At 42.9% G+C, this 20,504-nt stretch overlaps 1 protein-coding gene across 4 annotated transcripts in view; it reads left to right on the top strand.

Annotated features, from left to right (window-relative positions):
* The window catches only part of nrp1a (neuropilin 1a), a 184,108-nt gene that overhangs the window by 118,022 nt on the left and 45,582 nt on the right, over window positions 1–20,504 (top strand). For all 4 annotated transcript variants that reach the window (XM_043690622.1, XM_043690621.1, XM_043690620.1 and 1 more), the window contains exon 8: window positions 17,000–17,144. In XM_043690622.1, the coding sequence (XP_043546557.1) occupies window positions 17,000–17,144 (145 nt within the window). The remainder of the gene's footprint in view (window positions 1–16,999; window positions 17,145–20,504) is intronic.

Below are 20,504 nucleotides of genomic sequence, written 5' to 3'. Positions count from 1 at the left end.
AAAATGTAAATATTAGCCACAAAATTGCCACAAAAACACCTCATAGAACCTTACGCAAAAGCCTAAATAGAAACATAGAAAATAGGGGCAGGAGTAGGCCATTCTTCCCTTGGACCCTGCTCTCCTATTCATTATGATCATGGCTGATCAGCCAACTCAGTATCTGTTCCCACTTTCGCATAACACCTGTTGACCCCTTTAACACTAAGAACTGTATTTAACTCCTTCTTGGAAACATTCAGTGTTGTGGCCTCAACTGCTTCCTGGAGCAGAGAATTCCACAGCATCACCACACTCTGGGTGGAAGAATAAGATCTCACACTTCTCCAGGTCTGCTTGCTATAATCCCAGGTGATCTTACTACTTACTGGATAGGTCAGATCCCAGAGTAAAATCTGCTTGATGTTTCATTGTTTTTATTTAACACTAAAACATCTGCAGAAAGCTCAGCACACAAAGCTGCAGCTTCTGTCTATTTTAATAAAACAGAAGTTTATTATATAAAAGGAAAACAGTAAACAAAATGAACCAATAATTTCTTTGCATTTGCATCTCAATAAAATCCTACCTTGTTTTATTTGTACACTACCTCCAGTTCTCCTGTCGTTCAACAAGAAATTGGATGGCATTGATTCCCTGTAAGTTGGATTGGCAGCTTGCCAATGCTGCTGGCTACTACCATCCAACTGTGGCTTCACGACAACACTCCTTCATGGTCTATGCTCACCATCTCCCCTACCCCTTCTTCCAGGCAAATTGGCATCGACAAACCAGCAGCCTCACCATGTCTGATCTTGGACCCCATATCACCAGTAGTAATATCACTGGTGTAGTAATCTAGAATGCCAGGTTAATAATCCGGGGTCATGGGTTCAAATCCACCATGGCAGATGATGAACTTTGAATTCAATAAAATCTGGAATAAGAAGTTGGCTTAATGGTGACCACTGGTGATTATTATTCAAAACCTACCTGGTTCACTAATGTCCTTTTTGGAAAGGAAATCTGTCATCCTTACCTGGTCTGGCCAAAGCTGACTCCCACAGCAATGTGGTTGGCTCCCAACAGCCCTCTAGGCAATTGGAATGATGGCCTGGACAGTGCCGCCTGCGTCCTACGGAGGGATGTTCTGGAAAGTGCCAACCATTTATGTGGCAAACACACTGCACGTGCTTCAAGAAAATGGTGATAAGACCATAAGACCATAAGACATAGGAGCGGAAGTAAGGCCATTCAGCCCATCGAGTCCACTCCGCCATTCAATCATGGCTGATGGGCATTTCAACTCCACTTACCCGCATTCCCCCCGTAGCCCTTAATTCCTTGTGACATCAAGAATTTCTCAATTTCTGCCTTGAAGACATTTAGCGTCCCAGCCTCCACTGCACTCTGCGGCAATGAATTCTACAGGCCCACCACTCTCTGGCTGAAGAAATGTCTCCTCATTTCTGTTCTGAATTTACCCCCTCTAATTCTAAGGCTGTGTCCACGGGTCCTAGTCTCCTCACCTAACGGAAACAATTTCCTAGCATCCACCCTCTCCAAGCCATGTATTATCTTGTAAGTTTCTATTAGATCTCCCCTTAACCTTCTAAACTCCAATGAATACAATCCCAGGAACCTCAGCCGTTCCTTATATGTTAGACCTACCATTCCAGGGATCATCCGTGTGAATCTCTGCTGGACACGCTCCAGTGCCAGTATGTCCTTCCTGAGGTGTGGGGACCAAAACTGGACACAGTACTCCAAATGGGGCCTAACCAGAGCTTTATAAAGTCTCAGTAGCACAACCCTCTTGAGATAATTGACAACATTGCATTCGCTTTCTTAATCACGGACTCAACCTGCATGTTTACCTTTAGAGAATCCTCAACTAGCACTCCCAGATATCTCTGTACTTTGGCTTTATGAATTTTCTCACCGTTTAGAAAGTAGTCCATGCTTGAATTCTTTTTTCCAAAGCGCAAGACCTCGCATTTGCTCACATTGAATTCCATCAGCCATTTCCTGAACCAGTCTTCCAAACTGTCTAGATCCTTCTGCAGCCTCCCCACTTCCTCAGTACTACCTGCCTGTCCACCTAACTTTGTATCATCGGCCTTGTGTGAAAGTTAAAGGGGAGCATTCCCTCGTGGGGTTGAAGGGAGACTACAGTGAGTCAGGGGAAATGTCAAAATCAGGCAGGCACTCGGATCTACTCAGAGTCCAGGGATCTGTGACCTTGCAGTCTAGGAATCGGATTAGGCTTAGTCCCGCAGGTCAACAGCAAGCAGCCTGAGGATTATAGTTAGGTGCCTTGGGTACTGTTGGGACGTCAGACCTGGGGGTGAGACACCTTTCTTTTCCTGAACTGAGACAAAGGAAGGGATTGAGTAAGGTGGGGATGGATGTAATGAGTGAGTAGGAAGCACAGAAAGCAGGAAGGGCTTGTCATATGGGAGTATATGGTGAGTGGACATACAGCATGCTAAGTTGGTGGGAGGTATTGCAGTGGCAGAACTAGAGTGACTGCTGACCTTGTGAATATGAGCTAGTTGGGAAAAGACAGTGGCATCTAGCCTTGCAGAGCACAGAACATCATTGATCTTATCACTGTACTGCTGAGCATCCCACTTTAACCGAGAGGCAACATGTTTGGGTCTCGTCTGGCTGTGACCTATGGACTGACCTCCCGAGGCAATCAGCTGGAGACAGGAGACTCCGCCGCCCCCACCCCCTCCCAAACTCATCCACCTGCGCAAATTAGTCTTTGTCCACTAAGCAGGGACTGAGCTTCCCTGAGTTCTGGGCCATGCCTTCTGTAATATTTAAGCAACACAGCAAGAGGGCCAGTTCCTGCCTTGCTGTATCTGAAGCTGGCATTATAACGATGGTGCCTGAGGCCTGAAAGCCTGAAAGATCCTCGCAGTGGTGAGCACTTCTACCTCTCCAGCCACACAATTCCCAAGAAAGGCACCATGTTACGTGATAAATGAGGTGAGGAGTGGAAGGTTGTGTGGGAAAAGTTGCTTCATGCCATGGCGGAATGGGCATGATGAATCCCATTCTGAACTGAAAATGGGAAAATTCTACCCAACAGCTTCTTGACATTTCATTATTGGAAATTTCTGCTTGTTCAATTCTGGTTGTCAGGCAAGCAGTCTAATAATCCAGTGGAGGAGGGTAGACGAGAAAGGTGCTTGTGTGGTCAGGCTGGTTGTTATCAGGTGAACCTTGAATTCCAGGAGCAGCAATTACTGTTTTATATGCTGTTGCATTGTTTTGGAACTTTGGAGAAAGAAAAGTCAAAACAACAGCCCTTTTAAAATGGAGAAGGACAGACAATAGGAAGCACATGAAGGAGAGAGAGAAAGAAACTCACACTGCTAACTGACACAGCAGTGAATCTGCACAGTTACTGCCTTTGTTGGACATCAGAGTGCGTCTAGGAAAACTTAACTTAACGTGGTGGGCGGCACGGTGGCACAGTGGTTAGCACTGTTGCCTCACAGCGCCAGAGATCCGGGTTCAATTCCCGCCTCAGGCGACTGACTGTGTGGAGTTTGCACGTTCTCCCTGTGTCTGCGTGGGTTTCCTCCGGGTGCTCCGGTTTTCTCCCACAGTCCAAAGATGTGCAGGGTCAGGTGAATTGGCCATACTAAATTACCCGTAGTGTTAGGTAAGGGGTAAATGTAGGGGTATGGGTGGGTTCGCTTTGGCGGGTCGGTGTGGACTTGTTGGGCCGAAGGGCCTGTTTCCACACTGTAATGTAATCTGTAATCTGTAATAATGGATGTGTCTACCAGATTGCCAGAGGTAATTCAAAATTCACAACTGACCTTGGAGGAACCTGTGTGGGAGAGCTCACAGCACAGGAACAGATATGTGCATAGTTTTTAATGTGTAACCTTGCTGTAACTCTAGATTAGTGAGTAGAGTGGGTTCTTTCTAGATTTTATGTTCTATTGAAATCTGTCTCTTTATTAAACTTAAAAATATAAACTATGGTACTAAGTTAGCCTTGAGCACTGTTTTGTTTAGAGCAAAAATACTGTGCTGACTGGCAGTTAAAGAAAGAGAGAAAAGCTGCAGATACAGGAAAGGTAGGAGGGTTAGGCAGATAGCCACAGAAGCCTCCTGCACTATCCCCATTTTAAACAAGTATGCTATTTTGGAAAATTGAGAGTGGTGGACACTCAGGGGAATGTTGCATGAACAATCAAGTATCAAGACAGGCTCTAGTGGAATGAGAGATTCTTCGGGTTCCAAGTGATCGAGTGTGACAGGGGACTCTCTAGTCTGAGGCAGAGACAGACACTTCTGCGGCCAGCAGTGAAAAATCAGAATGGCTTCCTGGTGCCAGGGTCAAGGATGTCTCAGAGAGGGTGCAGAATGTTCTCAAAGGGGAGAGGGATCAGCAGGAGGTCACTGTACACATTGAAAACAATGACATAGAAAGGGAAAAAGATGAGATTCTGAAGGGAGAATATAGAAAGTTAGGCAGGATTTCATCAAGGAAGTCCTTGATGGTAGTAATATCTGGATTACTCAGGTGGTACGAGCAAGTAAGGGTAGAAACAGGAGGATAGAGCATGGCTGAGAAGCTGGTGCAGGAAGTAGGATTCACATTTTTGGATCATTGAAATCTCTTCTGGGGTAGAAGTGACCTGTACAAGAAGGATGGATTGCACCTGAATTGGAAGGGGACTAATATACTGGCAGGGAAATTTGCTCGAACTGTTTGGGAGGATTTAAACTAGTAAGGTGGGGGTGAGGAGGGTGCCGGGGAGATACTGAGGAAAGAGACTAATCTGAGACTGGTACAGTTGGGAAAAGAAGTGAGTCAAACAGTCAGGACAGGCAGGGACAAAGCAGATAACAAGGTAGGACTGAGAAATTAAACTGCATTTACTTCAATGCAAGAGGCCTGACAGGGAGTGCAAATGAACTCAGGCCATGGTTAGGAACATGGGACTGGGATATCATAGCAATTATAGAAACATGGCTCGGGGATGGACAGGACTTGCAGCTTAATGTTCCAGGATACAAATGCTACAGGAAGGACAGAAAAGGAGGCAAGAGAGGAGGGGGAGTGGCATTTTTGATAAGGGATAGCATTACAGCTGTACATGGGAGGATATTCCTGGGAATACATCCAGGGACATAACTTGTATGGAACTGAGAAATAAGAAGGGGATGATCACCTTACTTGGATTCTATTATAGACCCCCTAATAGTCAGTGGAAAATTGAGAAACAAATTTGTGAGGAGATTTCAGCTATCTGTAAGAATAATAGGATTGATATGGTAGGGGATTTTAACTTTCCAGACATAGACAGGGACTGCCATGGTGTTAAGGGTTTAGATGGAGAGGAATTTGTTCAGTGTGTACAAGAAAAGTTTCTGATTCAGTATGTGGATGTACCTACTAGAGAAGGTGCAAAACTTGACCTACTTTTGGGAAATAAGGCAGGGCAGGTGACTGAGGTGTCAGTGAGGTGCACTTTGGGGCCAGCGACCATAATTCTATTAGATTTAAAATAGTGATGGAAAAGGATAGACCGGATCTAAAAGTTGAAATTTTAAATTGGAGAAAGGTTAATTTTGACAATATTAGACAAAACCTTTCAAAAGCTGATTAAGTAAAAATGTTCGCAGGTAAGGGGATGGCTAGAAATGGGAAGCCTTCAGAAATGAAATAACAAGAGTCCAGAGACAGTATATACCTGTTAGGGTGAAAGGAAAGGCTGGTAGGTGTAGGAAATGCTGGATGACTAAAGAAATTAAGGTTTGGTTAAGAAAAAGAAGGAAGTATATGTCAGGTATAGATAGGTTAGATCAAGAGAATCATTATAAGAGTATAAAGGGGCAGTACACTTAAGAGGGAAATCAGGAGGGCAAAAAGGGGACATGAGATAGCTTTGGAAAATAGTGTTAAGGAGAATCCAAAGGGTCTTTACAAATACATTAAGGACAAGAGGGTAACTAGGGTGAGGATAGGCCCCTCAAAGTTCAGCCTGTGTGTGGAGCTACAGGAGATGGGGAAGATACTCAACTAGTATTTTGCATCAGTGTTTACTGTGAAAAAGGACATGGAAGATATACAATGTGGGGAAATAGATGGTGACATCTTGAAAATGACCATGTTACAAAGGAGGAAGTGCTGGATGTCTTGAAATGCATAAAAGTGGATAAATCCCCAGGACCTGATCAGGTGAACCCTAGAACTTTGTTAAGAAGCTGGGGAAGTGATTGCTGGGCCTCTTGCTGAGATATTTGTATCATCGATTGTCACAGATGAGGTGCCAGAAGACTGGAGGTTGGCTAACGTGGCACCACTATTTAAGAAAGGTGGTAAGGACAAGGCAGGGAACTGTAGACCAGTGAGCCTGACATCAGTGGTGGGCAAGTTGTTGGAGGGACTCCTGAGGGAGAGGATGTACATGTATTTGGAAAGGCAAGGACTGATTAGGGATAGTCAACATGGCTTTGTGCGTGGGAAATTATGTCTCACAAACTTGATTGAGTTTTTTGAAGAAGTAACAAAGAGGACTGATGAGGGCAGAACATTGGACGTGATCTATATGGACTTCAGTAAGGCGTTCGACAAGGCTCCCTATGGGACATTGGTTAGTAAGGCTAGACCTCATGGAATACATGGAGAACTAGCCATTTAGATACAAAGCTGGCTCGAAGGTAGAAGACAGAGGGTGGTGGTGGAGGGTTGCTTTTCAGACTGGAGGCCTGTGACCAGTATAGAGTGCCACAAGGATCGGTGCTGGGTCCACTAGTTTTCGTCATTTATATAAATGATTTGGATGTGAACATAGGAGGTACAGTTAGTAAGTTTGCAGCTGACACCAGAATTGGAGGTGTAGTGGACAGTGAAGAAGGTTACCTCAGATTACAACGGGATCTTGATCAGATGGGCCAATGGACTGACGTGTGGCAGATGGAGTTTAATTTAGATAAATGTGAGGTGCTGCATTTTGGAAAAACAAATCTTACCAGGACTTATACACTTAATGTTAAGGTCCTCGGGTGTGTTGCTGAACAAAGAGACCTTGGAGTGCAGGTTCACAATTCCTTGAAAGTAGAGTTGCAGGTAGATTGGGTAGTGAAAAAGGCATTTGGTATGCTTTCCTTTATTGAGTATTGAGTACAGGGGTTGGGAGGTTATGTTGCAGCTGTATAGGACATTGGTTAGGCCACTTTTGGAATATTGCGTGCAATTCTGGTCTCTTTCCTAATGGAAGGATGTTGTGAAACTTGAAAGGGTTCAGGAAAGATTTACAAGGATGTTGCCAGAGTTGGAGGTTTTGAGCTACAGGGAGAGGTTGAATAGGCTGGGGCTGTTTTCTGTGGAGCGTTGGAGGTTGAGGTGTGACCTTATAGAAGTTTATAAAATCATGAGGGGCATGGATAGGATAAGTAGACAAAATCTTTTCCCTGGGTGGGGGAGTCCAGAACTAGAGGGCATAGATTTTGGATGAGAGGGGAAAGATATAAAGGGGACCCAAGGGGGATCTTTTTCACGCAGTGGGTTCTATGTGTCTGGAATGAGCTGCCAGAGGAAGTGGTGGAGGCTGGTACAATTGCAGCATTTAAAAGGCATCTGGATGTGTATATGATTAGGAAGGTTTAGAGGGATACGGGCCAAGTGTTGGCAAATGGGACTAGATTAGGTTAGGATATCTGGTCGGCATGGGCAGGTTGGACCGAAGGGTCTGTTTCCGTGCTGTGCATCTCTATGACTCTCTGGTAAACAATCCTCTGTTGCTGTAATCTGCAATGGTTACCCCTCAGCACTCTCCGGCTTACAAAACTATCATTAAATTTGATTTTTCCCATTTGTCAAGGTCGGTCATATTTATGCATTCACAACAAACATCAATCATACAAATCATCAGCCTGTAAGGTAATCAGTAATTATTGTGACTTTAATATTCAACTGAAAATGTTAATCATAAATCCCAACTCACCTTCAGTCCTAACTGTAAATCTGAGGCAACTGCAGCAACGTCTTTTCAGTTGATGCCAGAATTAACTGACCCAGTTTTCTTCATCGGATCATGAGTTTATGCAGTGGACTTTGCCAATATTTTTGTAATAAGAATTAGAAAGGGGTGAGAGGGCTGGTTATGTAAAGAGTACAAGCAGGGGTTCTGATTAAAAGTGAGGTGCTGAAAAAGCACAGCCGGTCAGGCAGCATCCGAGGAACAGCAGAATCGATGTTTTAACATAAGCCCTTCATCAGGAATGTGAGCTTATGCTCGAAAGATCAATTTTCCTGCTCCTCAAATGCTGCCCCACCGGCTATGCTTTTCCAGTACCACACTTTTTGACTCTGATTTCCAGCAATCTGCAGTCCTCACGTTCTTCCAGGGCCTCTGATTAAGCGTGATAAATGCGCATAGTTCCTCTCCAGTTCTCACCTCTTTTGCATCCCTAGTTTTCTTCAATTCATCATTGCTTATCAAATCTTTATCCACTTGGCCTTAAGCTCTGGCATGCCCTTCCTAATCCTCTCCACCTCCTTTTTTTAAGATGCCCTTAACATCCTTGGCTAAGCGTTTAGTCACCTAACTAAACCCCCTAATATGTTGTATCAGGGATCCTTTGATAATCACTGATGTGAAACATCTTTAGTGTTAAAGGCATTTTTTTTTGTTAGAAGCCATCTCTAGCCAGTCATTAAAGACTTTTGTTTTAGGATTCATGTCAAAGTCACTCTCAAGGGAGAGGATGTGGTGTCGTGGTAATGTCATTAGTCTAGCAAGCCAGAACTCTGGGCTCATGCTCTGGGGACAATGGGTTTTAATTCCACAATGGCAGATTGTTCAATTTCAATTCAATAAACTCTGGGCTAGAGAGCTGGCCTGATGGTGACTATATAACCACTGTTGTAAAAACCCATCTGGTTCAAAAATTTCCTTTGGGGAAAGAAATCTGCCTTTATTCCCTGATCGGGCTTACATGTGACTCCAGACACACAGCATTTCGGACAACTCTTAATTGCCCTCGGGGCAGTTTGGGATGGGCAATAAATACTGACCTGGCCAACAATGCCCATATTCCATCCACTTTTTATTTAAATCATGAAATTTAACTACAGTGAAGTTTGCACATTCACCTGAACTGATGCCTCCATGCAACCAACCGCAGGAGGGTGCAAGTTTGTTTGATGCTGAGCTCCTTCTTGGTCATTAAATGTAGCAGTTAATGCTAGTCATATCTCATCACACTGAGAGAACTCTAGTAGAATCTCCTTTTATAATCAAATAAAGGAGCCTGGAATAGTTGAGATTTGAACAGTTCTTGCAAGACAACACAGGAAAAGACAATTCTGATTTTCTGTCCTTTTTGTCCTCTGGATTAGTCAACACCAGACATATTTTTCTTTATAATCACGGAACTGGCAGCCACAGTTTAACAAAGCTATTCCCTAACATGGAGAGCAGTTCAAACAAGGTTGATCTATGACTGGTAGTACATCACCTTTCAGCTCTCTGTGCCCATGTATACCATTTGATTTGAAAACCAGCGTCTGGAGACCATACATGACATGAAAGGAACAAAAAAAAACAAACCCATGGGACCTGGAATGGGGTTCAGATGTCAGGCAATCAAGGAAGAATTTAACGAGTTTAAACATATATTTTGGCAAGACTTGTGGAGCTACAATTTCTTATTCTCCAGAGATAAGATTATGGATAGGTCCAGAATTCACACTAAAATTGTTTAAATTGTCAGTATCTTGTTGCACTGTATTACATATACGTATTATAGCAACATTACCTCATTGGTGGGCCATGAAAGAGTTTCATTTTTAAGACTGAGAATTCTGTCATTTTGATCTACAGCAAAGAACATTCAATCAACTTAATTCACAAGAGTTATTCACACTTCCTTTCTGCAAACCAGGAATCTATCAGATTTCTAATATGAGAACATTAACAAGGAACATTTGCTGAAGAAAAGTAGCCTAATTTAAAGCTGATCACATTTCTACAATGCACACCTTGGAAATGACAGTTCCAATATTAGTCAGCGGGTGCTTAATCCATTCACATGGCCTCCCTCTGTTTGCTGTTTTAACAGAGCCATCAACACATGTAAAAAAGTCTGAAGTCCTAATGTGAATCATTAAACAGATCATTCGCAAATCCTTTCAGTTGAATAAACTCTTGCCACCTGCAAGCCCTCAAATTAGATGTAATTAAATGAAAGATGGTCTCAACTGAAATGCTTTGTGAAGTAATGAGGTATTACCAAGATGTGCCTTAAAATAGTTTAAAAAGACTGGTCATATCATCTTGGATGTTGAAAGTTTTCATGGGAATTTCAGAACCACTTTATTGTGCAGGAAGACTCAAAGTAACAGTTTTAATCAATTTGAATTATTTTCAAACACATCAATATGAAATGATAATTGTCTCAAACAATCCTTATAAAGTTTGGAGTCAGTACTTTTTTGTGAAGTTCATTCCATTTGTAATGGAATATGAAAATGCTTCTGTCATAGTGATGTTAGCAGAGTAAAAGCACCTCAAAGGCAAAAGGCCTGTTGAAGAACTCCCTGAATGTCTCATTCGAATGTTGAATATTTGCATCTTCCTTAATTTGCAGAAGAAATGGTATGAGCCTTATTTTAATACCTTAACCAAAGGATGTGCCAATTTAATACTTCCTTCATTGAGAGCAACAGTGATTGTTCTTTGATTTGAGGATGACACCTGGTCAGGGTCATGAGACTCAATAGGCCAATTCTCAACCTGTAGACCTCTGGAGATGTGGGGCAAGATCTCCCACAAGATATTGAGATGCAGAGTGCAAGATTTGCTCTGTGACATCACTGTGCCTCATCATTAAGATGCTGTGACTCCAAATACGATGTAGCTTGATGAGCAAGTTGTCACCATTTTGAAAGATTGGTGAAAGACAAGCTCCTTCCAGTCATTAATGTCCATGCTGCCATCATCAAGGAGAGCTGCAGAGTATTATTGAAGTGTTTTCTTCATTTCCCCCATTGGAGCACAGGCCATTGAAAGTTCAGCAAGGAGGACTTAGCAGGGGAAGGAACCTTTTGACTAGACAGACACACTGTCCAGTCTGTCAAAGTTGAATTTACAGGAATTTTGCATGAATGGAGCTGCATTCAAGAAGGACACCAAGGATTTGATCCTTCCATTGAATCTGGAGAATGTGGTATAGAAATGTTGGGAGGCTTCACCTGCCTCTTGCTGATATACAATCTAGTTTTCATGAGGGTAGTGGGGACAACTGTCCAGATGCTCTGACTTTTGTTGATTTGCTGAGATCATTGTTGTCAAACACTCTGCAGTAGTTTATCAAAGGCTGAGCTGGTACATCTAGCTTGGTGTGACGTCTCATTGTCCAAGGTCACGTTTAGAGAGAGCCAAGACTGAGGAAGTGCTCACCATATTCCTGAGTTGAATCTTTGACTAACCAGGAGCAGGTTGATTGAGCTTTCTATTGGTAACATTGTATGAGCTACAGATACATGGCAATACCATCACCCACAAGTCCCCCTCCAAGCCACTCATCATCCTGACTTGGAAATATACCGCCATTCCTTCAATTTCACCGGGTCAAAATCCTGAAATGTCCTCCCTAAGGACATTGTGGGTCAACCCACAGTACATGGACAGCAGCAGTTCAGGAAAGCAGCTCACCATCACCTTCTCGGGGCAGTTGGGGACGGGCAATAAATGCTGCACCAGTCAGCAATGCCATGTCACATGAGAGAAGAAGAAAACATTTCAAGACCAGGCTGAGTTTATTGGCTAGAGAATTGAAGAGATAGGTGTTGGCTTGAAACTCTCCTGCAGATGAACAGGGACACAGCAGTGATCTGCAAACTGTTGGTCACACGTGCCATTGCTGGTCAGGTTACTTTTTCACACAGAGGTGACTGAGGTTAAAACATTTTCTATCCAGCTGACATCTAGCCAGTGGGCACGTGATCTTTGCGGAAGTGAGTAGTCACTGACAAGTAAGTTATAAATGTACTTAGTTAAATGATTTAGTATTATTGATGAATACCAGAAAGAGCTCCTGGTGGTGTTCTCAATATTTTTCTTGTATTTGTCTATGGAAGATCTGTAGCCATAGCACGTCTCTGGCAGGATTTCCTCAGTCGCAGGAAGGAGGTGATTTAGGAGAATGTGTATCAGGATTTTCCCTGGTGTAGAGAAGAGGGAAATAATTCAATTGTTTCCACAGAATGCTCCCTTCTTGATGATAGTTGCTATTATTGCATTTCTAAAGTAAGGAGTGGAGTTCTTCTTCCTCCCAAATCTGTAGTAGTAATGCATGGAATCTGGATGTGAGCAAAAGTTCAGTACCTTTGAAGACCTCAGCTTGAAGACATGAGATTTTGTTGTCTTTCATCTGGTTAATTGCTTATTGCAGTTTTCCTGTTGATGGTGATTCACTAACAGATTCTAGCACAGGGTAACGGGGACAGATAACCTGCAGTTGCCATGGTTGAAGAGGTATTGAAAATGTTCCTTCCAGTGTTGACGGAGGCCATTGCCATCTTCAAGAAGAGAAATACTATCCTGTCCACAAACGGCCCTGATGGCTTCAAAGAAATGTTGCATGCCATGATCATCAGCAAATTCTTGGATCTGGGGTGTTCTCTTTCCACCACATGTCCTCCTTTACCTCTCTGGTCGAATGTTGTGCATGACTTAGCTGAACGTGGTGGACCTTGGGAAGCCATCATGATTCACATGACCTTGATGGGTCGGTGGTTTGATTTAAAGGACATGTCATATCCCAATGACCACCTTGCCACTGCATTTCTCCCATATTCGCCACCATCTTTGCTTGTTTTTGGGCAAAGGATTGTCCGTCTGCCCCTAACTCTGGTGCCAAGGGTGGCCCTACCATAACATCACTCAGGGTGCACAAGTCTGTCCACCACCTCGAAAGTGACAATGCACAGAGGGGTGGGGTGGGGAATCACCTACTTCTCACTGTACTCAAAGATAATTTCGAATTAAGGGTTCAAGTCCTGGACAGGGAGAATAGCCTGCAATCTACTGACTAGAATGTGAGCCTGTGAGTGGGTGAGCCAAGCTGTAAGTGTAAACCAACTGAGTGATTGTAACTGTTTAGATTACTTTACAGTGTGGAAACAGGCCCTTCGGCCCAACAAGTCCACACCGACCCGCCGAATCGCAAACCACCCATACCCCTACATTTACCCCTTACCTAACATTACGGACAATTTAACATGGCCAATTCACCTCACCTGCACATCTTTGGACTGTGGGAGGAAACCGGAGCACCCGGAGGAAACCCACGCAGACACGGGGAGAATGTGCAAACTCCACACAGTCAATCGCCTGAGGCGGGAATTGAACCCGGGTCTCTGGCGCTGCGAGGCAGCAGTGCTAACCACTGTGCCACCGTGCCGCCCACAAGAGTTCTTTTACTCTTTTAAAAAGCAGTCTAAAAGAGCACACTCTGCTCACTCACCTTTTAGTCTGCAGTTCACTGGCAGTAATTTGTAGATCTAACCACTCTGCAATCCCATGAGCACTTTCCAATCAATTAAAGTCAAGATGAGAATTTATTGGCACCTGAAGTTGTGCTGAGAATGTGATCGTGGGTAGCTTGATGGCCACTTGGAAGTCAACTATGATGTCGTGGAATGGGAGTCACGTTGGCCAAATCAAAAAAAGGACGGCAAGCTCATGTCGCTTAAAGGATGTTCGCTGGAATTTCACAATAACTTAATGGTTTTATGATCACTTTTACTGATGCCAGATTTTTATTTCTAGATTACCTTTCAAAACTGATTTCATATTTTCAAGCTGCCGTGTTTATTATTGAACTCAATCTCCAGACTCATTGACTAAGTTCAAGTCCATAATTCATTGCTTTGCTCCCCCATTGCAATTAATGGGGCCTGCTATAATTCAGCATATTAAGGTGCGACAGAGTGAAAGATTTTCAAAGCAAAATAATGTGGATGCTGGAAATATGACCTGAAAACAAATTTGAGAACTCTCAGCAGGCCTGGCAGCATCTGTGGAGACAGAAACTGAGTTACTATCTTAAGTTGAATATGCGTTTAAAGATTTTATTCCATAATTATTGAGGAGCAGTATCATAGCTCTCATATACCATTTCAATTGCATGGGTCTGTGGTTGACAGTGAAACAATGTAGTCCCCTGGGTTGCTCACTTATTAATTATTTTGACATTACTTCAATGTTTGGACTTTTTGCGGTTGCTCAGAATTGAGAAAATCAATTTTATTTCTTTATTCTTGTTGATACGTTATGAGTATTGTCATCATAACTCAAACAAGGGTTAGAATTTAAAATTAGGTCCAGAATAATCCTAGCGGCATCAATGTGCGTGTCGAATGTCAATGTCATGATTCTGATTATTACAGGTTCCACTGTGAGGAGGCTAAAACAGTATTTCATAAAGTTGAGAAATTGCGACACAGTGGTGTATTGCAGGTCTGCCAAACCAGGGGAATCTAGAAACGTATGGTGTAAATTAGTGTAGAAAAATAGTGACTGTAAACATTTCTATGTAAGTTGTGTATACTGAGTCAAGTACCTTCCACTCTGCCATTACCATTCTACAAGTGAAAAAAAAACTATTCAAATTAATTTCAAATGACTCATTCAATATTATATTTAATTACTTCATCAATTGGAATGTTTCCTTATCAAGAAAAGACAAATGATTATTTGGACTAACTTATGATGGAAAAAAAGTTTTGCACACTGTTGACGTGACTGCTAACATTCTGTGGAATTAATGCAAAACCTCACTACTCCAGTATCATTAACAGCTGTACAGAGAAGTAAAAGTAAACCATTGACCGGCTGGAATCTTGTGCACGTCTCTGCAGGAACACAGTTAACTATAAATAGAGATCCTTATCCAGCCTGGGATTTGAGTTCCGCTACAGCTGATAAAGCTTCAAGATAGTGGACAATATATCCTGAAGTAATCACATTTCAACAACACTAAAGACATGGAAAATGCTGAGAATCCTCAACGCTGATTGTACAAAGCAACTCTTTAGCCTTAAACACCATTCTTCCTTCTGAAGGCTAAAATTCAAAATACATTTTAGCAGTGACAGATAAAGATCTGATTTTTACTGCTGACTGTTAACTACCTCAAACAAAAAAGATCTATTTGCCCCAGGGTGGACTTCAATAGGTCTCAATCCACGATATTAAATTGCATTTTGAGCTGCACTAGAAGTGAAATGTTGAAATTATCAGAGTTCTATGGGGCATGGAAGGGCCTGGTTGAGCAACTTTGGGAATGTCTATCATAATCACCACTTCACAGTAAAGGTAGTAATTATTAATCCTGGCAGCAAATTAAAATTAAAATTTCTCTAAATTTTTCCTTTCATTGAGTTTTCTCTCTTTTTTTTGTTCCCCGTCTCTTAAATTTGATTAATTTAAGATACAGTGAAGTGTCAGCTGACCTTCAATTGGTTGCACTGTTGCCTCAGAGCCTTAAGGTTCCAAGTTCAACGCCAGAGGCTTGACCACAGAGATCGAGGCTGTCACTCCAGTGTAGGGGGGGGTGCTCTGTCAAAGATGCCATCTTTTGGATGAGGTGTTAATCCAAGACTCTGTTTACCTTCTCCGGTCGACATAAAAGATCCAATGAGGCTATTTTGAAAAAGAGTATCAGATTTATTCCACCATCTTGGTAATTACACAGAAGCATTAGAAGCTGATGGTTCCTGATGCTTTCTCTATGGCAATGCTTCAATTAATCAGTCTAGTTGCCAACCAATTGGCACTCCTTTTCTCTTTTGGTATAAGTTGTTATGATCGTTTGAGATTTGGCATTCTTGTGTTTGTCCTGATGAAAAGAAGATAAAAAGCTTTCTATGTTTTTAACAATATTTGAGTTCTATGTTACTAAACTTTGTTGCTGTTTAACGCCTCAAAGTCGGGTCGATTTGGAAAGAATTTTACATTTGCAGTTGGGATCCAGTTCCTTATTTCCATTTCTAGTAATATTTGTCTACACAGAATAAGAGTCTTGGGAGTAGCACTCCTACATTTTCTGGCTCATTAGAAATTAGGCATCAGTAAGTATTGCTTGCTGAGATCTGAGCGCTTTAGCTAAATGTAAACATATCAAAACTCAAGAATTAGGGGCAGGAGTAGGCAAACTAGCCACTCCAACTCATCCTGTCATTCTATACCTGATCTGTCCAAAATTAAACTCATCCTTATTTAATCAGCATAGAACATTTGTTATCTTGGGGTGTACAACATTACTTGCTCCTGGTTATAATCACATGACTCTTAATGGCTGTTCTCCTATAAAGCTGTCATGCGTTCCAGCGAAATCTCACTGAATAGAAAATCGCTTCATATTAATAATGGGGCCTATGGGAAAGGTGGGGTTGGGGCAGACCAGCAACAAATATCACTCCTGATTGCTCAAACATCATCCAAAGGTCGAACACAAAGAGTAGCGCAGCCTGAATGAAGGTTGAAATCACATTTATTAATGACACAAAAGTAAATTTAACACAGTAAATTTAAAAAATGTATAAAGCTGCAGTCTGTATAGTACCTCTCACAGAAAGCTGCTCTGTTAGCAGCTGACATCGGTGCACGTGTAGAACAACAAGAACATTGGTGCATGTGCAGAATGAAGTGCACGAACCAATCCCTGCTGGAACCGCACTATTGCCAACGGAAGTAAGCGTTCTCTAAAATATCATCCCCTAGTACTTCAGTGATGTTATAGCCAAATTGCATTGCTGAAACAGACATTATTACAGAACTACCTGTACAGGCAAGTATGACTATTGGGTGGGAACAAGTTTGACTGAAATACTGCTCCACAGCCTAGGTTGCTGAGTGCTGAAAGCAGTGCCCTTAGAGCCCTATCCTTAACATGAGTCACCATGGGCAGAGCAAAACAAAAATGAAGAATAAGCAACTTGCCTGATATGTGATCTTTTCTTTTGTGTTTGCAGATATTCCAAGGTAACACCAATCCCAAAGACATTGCTTTAAGGCAGTTTCCTCAGACAATCTTGACACGATATGTTCGCATAAGGCCACAGACATGGGAGGGTGGTGTTGCACTTCGGTTCGAACTATATGGATGCAAGATTTCAGGTAAAGAATCAACTTCTGAGAAATCTAACTATTATTAATGGTTTGTTCACTCAGACAAACCATAAACTCTACTTACAAAGAAGTAACTATTTTCTACAGCACCAATCATCTTTTCTGTAACATCATTCTTAAGCAGTTAAATATCTACTGAAGGAAGACACATTGTTCACCATGTTTCGAAATCCCAGAAACAAGTTACTGACAAATGAAGAAAAACACATTCATCCTTAAGGTGTGAGTGTCACTGACAAGGTCAGATTCTATTGTCCACCATTAGTTGCCGTTGAGAAGGTGGTGATGAGCTGGTTTCCGAGACCATTTCAGAGGCCATTTAAGAATCAGCCACAGACATGTGGAGCTGGACTCACATGTAGGTCAGAGTAGATGAAGTTAGCAGAATTCTCTTCCTAAAAGATTTCGTCAGGCTCAACAGGAACATTGGTGAGGCCACTTTTGGGTAGAAACAATAACTGCAGATGCTGGAAATCAGATTCTGGATTAGAGTGGTGCTGGAAAAGCACAGCAAGGATGCTGCCTGAACTGCTGTGCTTTTCCAGCACCACTCTAATCCTGAGGCCACTTTTCTGGTCTCCCTGCTAGAGGAAAGATGTTGTGAAAACTAAAAGAGTTCAAGAAAAGATGTACAAGGATGTTGTCTGGGTTGGAGGGATTGAGCTATGGGAAGAGGCTGAATAGGCTGGGGCTATCTCCCTGGAGTGTTGGAGGCTGAGGGGTGACTTTATAGAAGTTTATAAGATCATGAGGGTCTTGGATAGAGTGAACAGCCAAGGTCTTTTCCCCACGGTAGGTTAGACACTTAGGAGGATGATTGTGGTTGTTGGGCATCCATGATCTCAGCTCTAGGATATCTCAGCTGGAGTTCCTCGGGGAGGTGTCCAGGGCACAACCATCTTCAGCTACTTCATCAATGACCCACTCTCCACTGTAAAGTCAGAAGTGGGGATGTTCGCCGATGGTTCCACAATATTCACCACCATGCCCGACTCCTCGAGTACTGAAAACATCAAATGCTGCAATAGTTAGGCTTGAGCTGACAAGTGGCAACTGAGTTTCATAACACAAGTGCGAGGTAATGATCATCACCAACAAGAGAGAATCTAAACAAGAGAGAACCCACGACCCCTTCCATCTAGAAAGATAAGGGAAGCGGATCTATGGGAACACCACCACCTACCAGCTCCTGTCCAGGCCACAACATCCTGACTTGGAAATATATCACCAATTTCTCAGTGTGTTGGCTCAAAATCCTGAAACCTGTTCCCTCTTTATAATATGGCGGCAGGGTAAAAAGCTCCAGTCGGAGCTCCTGTGCTCACCAGTTCCCTTTCCTCTTTTTTTCTTTTTTTTTCTCCTCTTTGTAATATGTTTTGTGCAGCCCCCCCCCAGCATCTTCTAACTACCCCTACCAGGAGAAAGGAGTCAAGGGAGACAAGACAGACCTGGAGACTGGGTGGGAGCCGAGAGCGTGGGCCATATCATGCAGTGGCAGCAGGGCAAGCACAGGCCGATTCGCAGACCGAGTTCCTAGCGTGGCGGACATCAGAATGGCCAAGTCCCCGAATGATGGCAGCAGGGGGAATCCCATGTTCCTAGAGTGACGGACAGCAGAATGGCCAAGTCCCCGAATGATGGCAGCAGGGGGAATCCCATGTTCCTGGAGTGACGGACAGCAGAATGGCCAAGTCCCCTGAATGATGGCAGCAGGGGGAATCCCGAGTTCCTGGAGTGACGGACAGCAGAATGGCCAAGTCCCCTGAATGATGGCAGCAGGGGGAATCCCAAGTTCTGGAGTGATGGACAGGCTGAAATCCCCAAGTGACTGCAACAGGAGAATCCCGAGTCCCAGATTGACAAGCAAGCCAAAATTCCGAAGCAACAGCAGCAGGGGAATCCTGAGTCCTGGAGCGGCACATGGGGAATCCTGAGATCTGGAGTAGCACGAGGTGAAGCAAATCCTGGTATAGTGTGACTTGTTACTGCTGAGTGCCGGTGTGGACAGGTCTGGAGGCTGGAATGATGCAGGACAGTTGCCTGAGAAAACTTAAGGTTTCTCGAGAAGGTGACTTAAAAGATGTTCTGGAATTTACATATTAATAAACCAAAACCTGCAACCCATTCTAAAAGATGAAAGACTTAACAAAAATCGAGGTTTGTCTAATATATCATTTCAGTTGCATGACATTGTAATCTTTTGCTATAAATTCTGTGTCTCATGGTCTTATTCTCCACAACCACCTGATGAAGGAGCAGCACTCTGAAAGCTAGTGTGCTTCCAAATAAACCTGTTGGACCATAACCTGTTGTTGTGTGATTTTTAACTTTTTTTTACCCTGTTAGATTTGTACCTAATTTGGCGCCATTAAAAAACAGCTATTGTAAAATCTTTTCACTGTACTACTGTACTTCCATACTGGAGTACAAGTGACCATATTCTATTCTATTCAAACAGCATAATGGGTCTATGCACAGCATAGGGACTACAGCAGTTCAAGAAGGGAGCTCACCTTCTCAAAGGCAACTAGGGATTGGTAATAAATGCTGGCCCAGCCAGTGACACCCACATTCCATGAGTGAATAAAAAAGATATGTTGGAATCTTGAGAATTAGCTATCACCTTTTGGGCCTGGTAACTTCCTACACAATGGTAAATGTTCTTATTGTAATAATGTACCTGAAACAATGTGAATGCACAGCTATTACCCAAACTACTGGCTATTAGCCACTTAATGAGCACTTCACAGCAGGATGCAATGCAACATTTCAGAGATGGTGGGTGAGTCTGGCAGATCAGGGCCTCAGTCAGAAAAATACCTCCAACATTGCCCTATATTTCAACCATCCATCAGGTACTCTGACTCTCTATCTAGATTTATCGTCATGACCTATACTTTCCCTCACCACTAACCACTTGCTGCTAACGCTTCCCTTCCTGTCCATGCTCCAAGAGCCCGCATCTACCCAGCATTTACACTGTGCCTTAGGGCTTGTGGTTCCAGCAGTGGCTACCACTCCCAGTAACAGGGTCTTCCCAGCCTACAGAGTTACCAGCCAATCAGATGGCTATTAGTTGAATGTGGCTGGACTTCCCCTGAGTGGAAGGCCAGGTGTTCTTACTCCACCCAACTGATATTGTTCCGAATGTCAAACATTAAATGGAAAAAGACCAGACTTAATATTTTGCCGAGTCCAGTATTCATTAAATCATAACCCCCACCTTTTAGATCATTTGCACTGATGTAAAACTTGCAAAGAATACTGTTCTGACAAAGAGCTCAGACAGGGCTTCACTGAAGCCCTGCATGTAACAATAACTCTCATTTTCATATCTGAGATATGGAT

This window comes from Chiloscyllium plagiosum, chromosome 5, assembly GCF_004010195.1.
Source record: "Chiloscyllium plagiosum isolate BGI_BamShark_2017 chromosome 5, ASM401019v2, whole genome shotgun sequence".
In the NCBI taxonomy this organism is placed as follows: Eukaryota; Metazoa; Chordata; class Chondrichthyes; order Orectolobiformes; family Hemiscylliidae; genus Chiloscyllium; species Chiloscyllium plagiosum.
The sequence above is the reverse complement of the archived record's forward strand: the minus strand, read 5'-3'. Positions and strand labels throughout refer to the sequence as shown.